Source organism: Prunus dulcis, chromosome 3, assembly GCF_902201215.1.
Source record: "Prunus dulcis chromosome 3, ALMONDv2, whole genome shotgun sequence".
Taxonomy (NCBI): Eukaryota; Viridiplantae; Streptophyta; class Magnoliopsida; order Rosales; family Rosaceae; genus Prunus; species Prunus dulcis.
In genome coordinates this window covers 1,673,733-1,684,933 of record NC_047652.1, presented here as the reverse complement: position 1 = coordinate 1,684,933, position 11,201 = coordinate 1,673,733, and the positions used below count along the sequence as shown (strand labels likewise).

Genomic DNA, 11,201 nt, shown 5'->3' with positions numbered 1-11,201 from the left:
CCTTCCCTACAATTGGTGCTTCTCAAGTATGGTGTTATGTGACTCGCTTGTCAAGTTGGGCGTGCGAAATATCTTTGCCCAACTTGAGGGGGAGTGTTGGCGAGTCCTTACTTAGTTAGGATTTTGGTTCCTTATTTCATTAGAATTTTGGTTACTTACCAATTATTATTTAGTCCTACTGTAATAGAGATTTACTTCCTATTGTAATTTAGATATATTTCCTAATTTATTTAGAGTTAACACATCTTTGTATTTGTATAAATCCCTCCATATTGGAGAAGAATAATAATATGAGCGTATCTTAGCATAACTGAATATTTGCCCTACTTTGTTTTAACATGGAAATTGGGCCTCTACCCTTACCCAATATGTGGCGTTCACATGTTGGGCTTGAATGTTTACCCCCACCCTTTACCTAATACGTTGTGCTCACGTGTTGGGCTTGAATGATTGACTCCGATGTGGACTTGGCTCCATGTGTGGTCCACTATGTGGTAGTCCCACGTGAGGGGGCATGTTGAAGAATATGAGTCCCACATCAAAAACTTGACTAAATAAAATATAAAATATAATGAATAGTTCTACTACTAATAACACCGAAGCCTTTTGTGATAAAACCCCACACCTACTGGGCTTTGTAGGTGGTTAGGTTGGGGACAATATTGGTATTGTTAGTAGTGGACCGCTGACCCGTCTCTCTGAATTTAACATGGTATCAGAGCGGGTTGATTGATTGGGCCTGAATTGGGCCTCTACCCTTGCCCAATATGTGGTGTTCACATGTTGGGCTTGAATGTTTACTCCTACCCTTTACCCAATACGTGGTGCTTACATGTTGGGCTTGAATGATTGACTCCGATGTGGACTTGGCTCCACGTGTTGCCCACTATGTGGTAGTCCCACGTGAGGGGGCGTGTTGAAGAATATGAGTCCCACATCGGAAAATTGACTAAATAAAATACAAAATATAATGAATAGTTCTACTACTAATAACACCAAGGCCTTTTGTAATAAAACCTCACACCTACTAGGCTTTGTAGGTGGGGGACAATATCGGTATTGTTAGTAGTGGGCCGCTGGCCCGTCTCTCTGAATTTAACAATTACAGTACAGATCAGCAAGTGCACAACTCGATCATAGTAGGAAAAAAACGCTTAGTAATTCTTTTTTATAAAAAGAAGCGATAGATTGTATTTATAATTCAAGCTTAAAGGAGGAATAGGAGCAATTAATATGACAACTACGTTTAACAATTTTTGGTGCATTATTTAGTTTATTTATTGTCTGGCCTCAAATTATTAGTAATTGTTTTTTATAAAAAAGAAGCAATAGATTATATTTATAATTCAAGCTTAAAGGAAAAATAGGAGCAATTAATATGACAACTACGTTTAACAATTTTTGGTGCATTATTTAGTTCATTTATTTTCTGGCCTCAAATTATTTGTAATTGTTTTTATTTATAAAAAAAAGCGATTATCATATTTATAATTCAAGCTTAAAGGAAAAATATGAGCAATTAATACGACAACTACGTTTAACAATTTTTGGTGCATTATTTAGTTCATTTACTGTATGGCCAATGAGACTTTTGAAAAGGCCAAAGGAGAGAGAAATTTTTTAAAAGAAGCCAAAATGGACAAAATTGCCCTTATTTATTTTTGGATTTTCTAAGGAATCCTTTACATTTGCATGTCTTTGGTTTGAAAGTTGAGAGGTTTTTCTGTCTTTTTTGAAAATGCTTTGACTTTTTCCAAAAGTGAAAGTTTTTTATTTTTTATAAAAAGAAGCAATAGATTATATTTATAATTCAAGCTTAAAGGAAAAATATGAGCAATTAATATGACAACTACGTTTAACAATATTTGGTGCATTATGTAGTTCATTTATTGTCTGGCCTCAAATTATTAGTAATTGTTTTTTATAAAAAGAACCGATTATCATATTTATAATTCAAGCTTAAAGGAAAAATAGGAGCAATTAATACGACAACTACGTTTAACAATTTTTGGTGCATTATTTAGTTCATTTACTGTTTGGCCTCAAATTATTAGTATTTTTTTTTAATAAAAAGAAGCAATAGATTATATTTATAATTCAAGCTTAAAGGAAAAATAGGGGCAATTAATATGACAACTACATTTAACAATTTTTGGTGCATTATTTAGTTCATTTATTGTTTGGCCTCAAATTATTAGTAATTGTTTTTTATAAAAAGAACCGATAGATTATATGTATAATTCAAGCTTAAAGGAAAAATAGGATCAATTAATACGACAGCTACGTTTAACAATTTTTGGTGCATTATTTAGTTCATTTACTGTCTGGCCTCAAATTATTAGTATTTTTTTTTAATAAAAAGAAGCGATAGATTATATTTATAATTCAAGCTTAAAGGAAAAATAGGGGCAATTAATATGACAACTACATTTAACAATTTTTGGTGCATTATTTAGTTCATTTATTGTCTTGCCTCAAATTATTAGTAATTGTTTTTTATAAAAAGAAGCGATAGATTATATGTATAATTCAAGCTTAAAGGAAAAATAGGATCAATTAATATGACAACTACGTTTAACAATTTTTGGTGCATTATTTAGTTCATTTGATTTTCTTGTGAACTGTGGATGGAGAGCAGCCTTCATGGAGGTACCTGAAAACAGTTCACAAAGAGTTGATTTCAATGACCGCAAGAAATCCTGGTAAATCAAAATCGTTGATTTGCTCGATTCAGATCACTAAACATATTGGCTAATGAGGTTGATAGAAAAATGTATGAGCAATTTCAGGAGTAGGATTTATAGTCACTTACTCAACAGCCCGGGCAGTGCCTAAAGCAATTATGACTCTTGTGTTCCAAGTTAGGGGATTACTGTAGTCATCTGACATGTGTAAGAATTCATGAAGCGAGCAAATTAACATGTTATGCCCGTGTTTTGAACAATAACCAACAAGTTCGGTGATGTTGGCATTGCGAATCTTGGAGATATTTACAACAATCTCAGAAAATCCTTGTGGCGCTGAACCTTGAAACAGTGAGGAGTCAATCTTTTTCACAGCCAAAACCTGACATGCATATTGTGGGAACCAAATTAAACCTATTATAAACATATCTCCGTACCCTATTAGCTATTGTTTTCTATACGATTCAATTGAACTAATTTAGGCATCAGAGGGCCTTTGGCCAACACCCTCCGAGTGTGGTTCTCTTATTTGTTCTATTTTGCATGAAGAAAGAGGCAGCGAAGAAGAAAGGAGAATCTTTTCAATTGAATATTCTCGTGAGGAAATTTGCTTCCACACATATGGCATAAGAACTGTGAGTAAAAATTGAGAGACACCTCTTAATAATAAGATAGGACTATCTCTAACTCTGGTTGATAAAGATATCCACATCAGTAATTCCAAATGAAGTTTTATGCTAGGACTTATTTTTAAACACAAATTATAACATGAACCAGTAGAAGATTTGGTGGAGAGTAGCAACTATATAGTAATCGAAAACTATACCTTCCCATCATCATATTTAGCCCTATAGACACGTCCAACGGTACCCTACCCAAAAAGGCGAGCGGGTGCAAAGTTAGCAGTAGCAACTTGCAAATCTGCCAAAGCGTAATTCGTAGCTTTTACAGAGGTGCTTCTTCTGGCAATGGATTGCAAACGTCCAGAAAGCAACTTAAAACCAATTGATGGAGATTTTGAAACAGGATTTATGTCAATTGAAACAGCTCTAGGGTCTGTCACCGGCATATCATCTAGTTAGTAGAAAGTTAATAAACATTTGTAAAGTGACAGATATTAAAAAGCCAGTTGATACATTATTGACTGCATGACCAATGGGGCAGGAACCTAGACTTGGGAGGCAAGAAATAATATCAGGTGGAAAGCTCTCACATACACATTTAGTTACATTGCATGCAGATTTACAGTAGTTCAATTCTATTCTATGTTAAGAGTGTTGCAGAATTTCATTAGAACAGCTTAAAATACAAATAAATTAGCAAAGAAAATGTCATTAATAGGCCATCTCTTTTCTAAATTTTTTATAAAAAAACTGGCATCTCTATTTTTTCTTTTTAATAGTTATGTCATCTTCATTTTGTAGTGTTAAATAGATGAGTAACATATCTTTTACTACAGAGTTTTAATTCAAATTCGTTCTTATACGGTTAATGGGACTGGGGATTTGAATTTGATAATTTTTGTTTTGGTAGGGGAAATAAAATTTGGGAGTGTGATTCTAGCTGATTGCAATGTTTTAGCATAGTTGACTTGAAGAAGACGGGTTTGGGAAATATGTGGTATCGTTCTCCTATTCCTGACTCCGATCTTCTTGCTATCATTATGAATAATGTTGGGCCCTTATATGAGTCTATTGTTGCTTCTGCTCAAGCCCGTGAAACCCCTATTACATATGCCGATGTTGAGGCTCTCTTACTCCTTGCTGAACAACGCCATCTCGAGTGGCAAAATGGTGGTTTCTTGCCTAGGCACTGGCGCTCGAGCGAAACCTGCTCGCTCTCGAGCGACAGAGCGAGAATTCATGATTTTCGCTCTAGCCGAAGGCATGAATCCAACATAGATCCTTGGTGAATGAGGATAGATTGCCACTCTATGACATATAAATAGGCACTTTAACGCTAGGTTATTATAACGTGAGAAAACTAAGGCATCAAATTGGGTTTGAGCCAAGATTGAGAGAAAAGAGAGCTAGGGTTTGTGAGAAAGCAAATGGGGTTCTTCATTGTAACCAAATGGGTTCTTTCATACTAGTGAATTTCTCAGGGATCACCAAGAGGACATAAGCACAATGTTGAATCTCTACAAATTCTTGTGTTCTTTGTTTGCTTCTTTACTTTTCGGTTTGTGTGTGCTTTATCTTTGCATGGCTTATATCTGATAGTTCTATAGTCCATCAACAACAAGGTGATGGAGTGTTTTCACAACATATTGTCCCACAAAATCCAAATGCCACTAGAGTAGCAATTGGCATCCACAACCAAGGAAAATCAGTCTTGACAACAAATGCCCCCAAAGTCCAATACACCTGTAAGAACCCAAAACAAAATATCAAAAAAAAGAAAGAAATATCTAGAAAGGTAAGGAAAATATCTTTTAGCAAAATGACCAAATTGCCCTCGCATATTTTAATGGGGAAAATTTGACTTTTTGATCGAGAGAGAATTTGGGAATTTCGCTTACGCCATTGCGTAGAGCGCGGCGAAAGGAGTTCGTAGACACGGAGTAGGCCCGAATCGGAGCCGTAACGAAGAAGTTAAGGTCTAAAAACCGCGAAGGGCAAAATGGTAATTTGGCCAAAAAGTCAGATTTTATACCCCCTCTCTCTTCTCCCCGTCACTTTCTCTCTCCTCCCTCTCTCTCCTTCGCGCGATTTGGGGTCGTGCGACCCTTCGCCTTCCAAGGGACGGCCCGGCCACCACAGGCCGAGCCGATCTCCGCCGTTGGTACCTACGGGTCCACCTTCGTGTCGCCGTCACAACCTGATCGATCTCCACCCCGGGGCCGCCCTGAGTTGGCCGGAAAACCATGTTTTCCAACGGAGGTTCCTGCAAAGCCACCCGAACTTCCAGCTCAGATTTCTCCTCCATTTCTCCACCAAATCGATCGAGTAAAGTATGGTTTTTGACCTATTTTTCGTGCTCTAGCTGTTGGGTATATGGGCTTCGATCGATTTTAGCGTTAAGGGGTTCGATTTACGACTTGAAGTTTGGCCGAAACTTCGGCCCTTCGAAACTACGGTTTCTGGTCACTTTTTGGGGGTGGTCCAAGAACAAAAGTGACTCCAAATGAGGTGTTTTACCTAGGGTAGGAGTTTGGAGTCTTGGTTCCGAGATTTTTCGGCCCCCCGGTATCGCTTTGGACACCCAAAGCTGCCCGCGCGTGCTGGAGCGCGTGGGCGAGGGTAATGATATAATTATGTGCAGATTTGTGACCCTCGTGTCGTCACGAGCGTGGGAAATTTCGCGGATCTCGATTCGGAGTCCGTTTGAGCCCCGAACGGATTTTCCATATCGCGCGATCCGTGAGTGCTGTGTCGTTAAATAGTCGGATCGAGCTGAATTTTGGATATGTCGGTCTACGTGATTTCAGGATCACGTAGGATTCGACGGATTTCGAATCGGAGTCCCGGATACTCCGAAATCGCGAACCCTGGGGCTAGGGTTAGGGTTTTAAGAGATAACGCGATTTTGGCCGATCCGACCGTCCGATTCGGACCAAATTCGCAGAATATGGTTCCCGCTGTATGAGAAACCTTCAGGGAAGCCCAGATTGGCCATCGGAGGCCGTGGACCCGCGGGGTCCCGGGTCGGCCGGTCGGATAACTTATCGCTTCAGTAAGCATCGGGTCTTCCAAATCTGGCCTAAGAGTCTAAAAAGCTAAGGTGGGCATAGGAGTAACCTGAAACGAGTGAACGTATTTCTAGGAACCGGGGGCAGGGTGTTTAGTTGAAATTCTTTTTATTCAGCAGTTTATTAATTTAATCTTTATGGATAATCAGGCATCAGAGGGCCAGCCGATCAGCATGAGGAAGCTTCAAAGGGTCAAATTAGCTTGGACCATCTGTGAGTGGACCTTCTTTCATAAATCAGATTTCATGAATGACTTGATGTGCTTTTATATGAATTGATGTGCTTTTATATAAAATAGATTTTATAAATGATTTTATATAAATGAGTTTTTTATTTGAGTTTATTTGAGTAAGTTTCTTCATTCAGTCTTTGAGTAAGTTTTAATACGATTTTGAATATGAGCAGTACAGTAATAATTCTATAAGTCGGTGCTGCTTATTTACCAGTTACAGAAAAAGAGTTTGAGTTTTGAATCAGTTAAGACCGCAGCACGACTTGAGTTTTACAGTTATTATTCAGATATTTCTTTTTATAAGGACTTTATTTTAAAACCACCTTGTACCCGTTTTTCTTTATGGTGATTACCCAGAGTCGGACCGATGTCTACGGACATCCAGTCTGATTATAGTTCAGTCAGGGCACTTGACTTGCCTCACGAGTTTCGGGGACGCTCGGACCGTGAGTGCCAGGATTTGCGGCTCGGCAGACTTGGTGTCCCGAGACCTGACAGGATTGCGGCTCGGCTGACTTTATGTCCCCGAGACCTGCCAGGATTGCGGATCAGGCTGACTACGGTCCCCTGCATCCTGCCAGAGCGACTCGAGTTGACTTGGTGTCATCGAGGAATCTGCCGGCGGGACAGGCTGATCATAGTCCCCTGATTTCTCCAGTTTGCGGCTCGGGTAAGTCTGTGTGACGCCCGAGCCCTGCCAGGGAATTGACGGAAATGACAGGGGTACATACCGGTGGTATTTTCAAAGGATTCTGAGTTTCTTTATTAAATGTTGATTTTCAGCTATTATAAATCAGTTTTTCTGATTTTTCAGATATAGATCCCTTTATATTTGTTCAGTTATGAAAGATTTGAGTACAGAGTTTTTATACGCGTTGGATTTCAGTACTTTTATGAAAGCTTTGAATTCAGTGGTTTGTATGAAACTTTCAAGTTTGAATATGACTGATATAGAATGCCTTGAATTGACTACGCGCGATATAATAAGTAAGTATTCAGTTTTATTTAGCTAAATTTATTTTACCATGGGGGATATTATGTTTATGAGAATTGTTTTGAAGAACATTATTGTTGCTTTGGTCCACTCACATTTTCAACCTGTTTTTCGCCCCCAGGCCGTAGAAGTACGCGGGATCCACCACCGGGCCAATCATAGTCTCTGCGCCAAGGTAAAGTTTTGCAGAAAATCCTTGCAACCTTGAAAACCCTAGAAAATGCTCTGATATCATGTTGAACATAAGGAACCGAGGTTGGAATCTGTTTGTTGACTTAGTCTGGCTGTTGGTAGGGTTTCTGAGATTGTTTGACAGGTGAAAAGTTTTGGGGTTGGTCAAAATCCAGGGGAGACTCTGCCGAATTTTCGGCAGAAGTCTAAGGAAAATTTAAAGAAAAATTGAAGTAAGAAGGGTAAAAATGTCATTTGTGCCCGACATTTGCCAGGTGTCGGACACGCACAAGACTTGGCTCGAATTCCAAAGTGGAAATTGGGTCGGGTCCTGTCAACACCATTCTTGACATCAACATGGATCTTCTGCAGCAAAGCAGTTATCCAAATAAACAAGGGTTTGTGGCCCCAAAGTAGAGTCATTAGCAGGGTTAAAGGCCCTTCAATTGACTGGTGCATTACTGGAAGGTTACCAAGGGTTGTGGACTTTCTTGCTTCTTTTCAATTGATCATTATAAGAACATCTCACACGTCTTTTTGCTCGTTAATGTTGTAATTGTAGCCACGACTAAGAAAAGCATAATTTAGTGTACGAAACAAATATATTTTTCTTTAATTAAAATTGAATTGTATAGGTAATTAACTTTCTCATTGATTTATTGACACATTGGGTATACACAGATATTCTCACTAGGCATCAAGCTGAGACTCATAAAAAGGAATTCCAACAATTGGCTTTTATATATATGTTGCATCCTTTAAGTTGGATGAGCTGCACAATACAACATTTAGGCTTGGGAAGGCAATGAGACGCACTTGCGGTACTCTGCAAGAGCCCACAGAGGGTAGATATTTCTGTAAGCTGCATAATGTAGCATGCAGTTCTTCATGAACACTCCCGTAATTTCCTGCCATAGTTCAGTGATTAATGGTTAGAAAAATTTACAAGTAAAAATTAAGCAGATAGTAATGCAAGTCATGTTATGCTAAGAAAGATACCTGTTGGGGAAAATCCCCATTTTCCATTTGAGAATTGATAATCAACTTCGCCGCACGATGAAGAGGTGCAGGGTCTCTGTCTGCCTGTCCAGCATGAATCAGACCCATCATAGCCCATCCAGTGTGTACTAAATTTGATCGGTTTCCTTCGAGCGGAACGTACTCCTGTATCACCCACCACAGGGACAAATATTTTAATGTAAGACAATGGGATTGTTTAAGAAACTTGAAGCTTAAAAATATGTTCACCTCCCTCATTTTACCTTTTTGGGACATGAAAGGTAGCTCTCTCCCCAACCACCATTCTCTCTCTGTGTTTTGAGTAGAAAGTTAACCCCTTTGCGCATGGCTAAACAATTAATGAAAGTCTTGCCGGCAGCTGCTAACCCTCCAAGGGCAAACCAGGAACCATATGTGAAGCAAACTCCCCAATTTCCATACCTGTGCAAAATGTTCCTCAACTAAGTTCTTTTTCATATATATATTTACATATCTGATTATCTAAACATACCATGAACCATCTGGCATTTGTATACTTTCAAGGTACTGCGTAGCATTGGTAATGAAATTATCAATCTCTTTCTTTCTGTGCCCAGGGTACAACTTCTTAAACAGAACCAAAGCCTGAATTGCAGATGAAGTGCATTCAACATATTCATGCTCAACCACAATGTCCGCGAAGAATTCAGTGGGATTTAACATCTAGAGGAAACAAAAAGGAGAGGGAGAATATAGAGTAAGTATCTGCTAATGGATATTTCAAGAACATTTCAAGAACATTAACTTCTTACTTCTAACCAATCTGCAGCTCCTGCTGGTTCCCAGGCTGCCAAACCACCATTTTTACTCTGCAATGAGTTGTGAAATAAAGCTTTTTAATTCATGAGTTGAGTACAGAGACATAGAAGACCCAATTTGCTTACTGCAGGGAAACCACATGCTACTCAAACTCATATTTATGACTTAAGATGCAAGATAAGAGTACTTGAAGACACATTAGCTGTTACCTGAAGGGAAAGTAGGACATTGACAGAATCATATAATCGCTCAGGTTCCATTTTTTCACCAACTATATCTGGTCGCATCATCGAGAACAGCAGGCAACACTGTACAGGGGGCTATTGTGAGAAACCTGGAGATAATTAACCAACAGGGTGGATATCTCAATTGAAGCGCTCATTACCTTTAAACCCTCTGCAGTGCAATCAGAAACTTGCCATCCATGGTCTTGATCAGAGAAAGTCCATGATCCCTTGGAAATATGGCGGTACATGCTTTTGAAGTCACCAGATGGATTGTCCTTGACCTGTACAGTTTGAATACAAAGGATTCATTAGTCTGAACAAATGAATGGTTACACATTTACATTAAAAAATGATAATTTAGTTGACTCTAGTTAAAATTGAACCTGAGATTTCTTGATGAAGTCATGTCCTCTAGCCAGCGTAGGTCCAATTTCATCAGTGAGATTGCTAGCAAGCAAAGCTTGAATTGCAAACCCAGTATCCCACTCTTGACTACCAAAACTCTGCATATATCAATCAAACAATAAACATGTCAACTTCTAGGTGAGTTACTCCTTAAAATTAAAAGCATTTGTGAATATACAAAAAAATAAAGAAGTTTACAACATTCCATAAATAATTTGGGATGCTATATATACCAAACCTGCATCTTCATCCCATCTTCAGCAACCCATAAATAATCTGGGATCCTAGCAAGATGCTTCTTAAAATAGTCTCCATTTGGATCTTCAGCCCAACAAGCAAGCATACATAAAACCTGTTCAAGTAATGCAAATAACATGATGAGAATCTGAAAAGTTAATATTTTTCTCCAGTCTCCTATAAGGTACATCAGTATCCTTATCCACATTACCTTTTCCACACATCCAATGGTAATATATCTGCTGTTTTCATCTTCATAATGAATATGCTTCATTGTTACTTGAAGAGCTTTTTCTCTGATCAACTTGTTAAACGGCCAGCGAGTAAGAAGAGGCTCTGTACATATGTAGAGACTATCCCACATGATGTCCTGTATCCAAGGGTGAGGGTAGTAGATATCCTCCTGCAATTAAATTACTCTAATCAGGTTCTGTACTTAAACAAGAATCATAAACTGATTAATTCATTTAACTAAGTTTAACTCACTTTCGCGCAGTGATGGCGAACTCCCTTCCAATTAATTTCATTGTAAGGTTGAGCATAAAGTTCTTCCCTTAACTGCAGAATGAGAGGTGTGATTGGGCCAACAAACCTTTTCCCATATAAATATGACATAGGCATGTAAACCATCCTACAATAGCACCACATTTTTGCTGCATTTCCAAGATAAAAGGTTAAAAATGAAGACTACAAGTAAAACCTAAATCAATCAACATGTGGAAGGTGGAAATACTTGGATTAATTGTGCTAACCTGGATGCATA

At 38.5% G+C, this 11,201-nt stretch overlaps 1 protein-coding gene across 1 annotated transcript; it reads right to left on the bottom strand.

Moving 5' to 3' along the window:
• Window positions 1-8,402: 8,402 nt before the first annotated feature.
• Window positions 8,403-11,087, bottom strand: LOC117621182 (beta-amyrin synthase-like). The gene is made up of 11 exons (XM_034351514.1): window positions 10,925-11,087; window positions 10,650-10,841; window positions 10,440-10,553; window positions 10,180-10,299; window positions 9,955-10,077; window positions 9,779-9,877; window positions 9,563-9,619; window positions 9,283-9,473; window positions 9,035-9,212; window positions 8,772-8,936; window positions 8,403-8,680 (listed from the first exon to the last, which is right to left on the bottom strand). Exons 1-11 carry the CDS (start codon window positions 11,084-11,086, stop codon window positions 8,561-8,563), a joined length of 1,521 nt encoding a protein of 506 aa, XP_034207405.1. The 5' UTR covers window position 11,087; the 3' UTR covers window positions 8,403-8,560.
• Window positions 11,088-11,201: the final 114 nt, after the last annotated feature.

Bases quoted from the DNA above. Each gene is read 5' to 3' on its own strand.
- LOC117621182 (XM_034351514.1), bottom strand. From the start codon at position 11,086: ATGTGGTGCTATTGTAGGATGGTTTACATGCCTATGTCATATTTATAT. The intron at 10,842-10,924 runs GTGAGTTAAACT...ATTTAATTGCAG, and splicing joins TTCGCCATCACTGCGCGAAA to GAGGATATCTACTACCCTCA. The intron at 8,681-8,771 runs GTATCTTTCTTA...GAACTATGGCAG, and splicing joins ATGGGGATTTTCCCCAACAG to GAAATTACGGGAGTGTTCAT.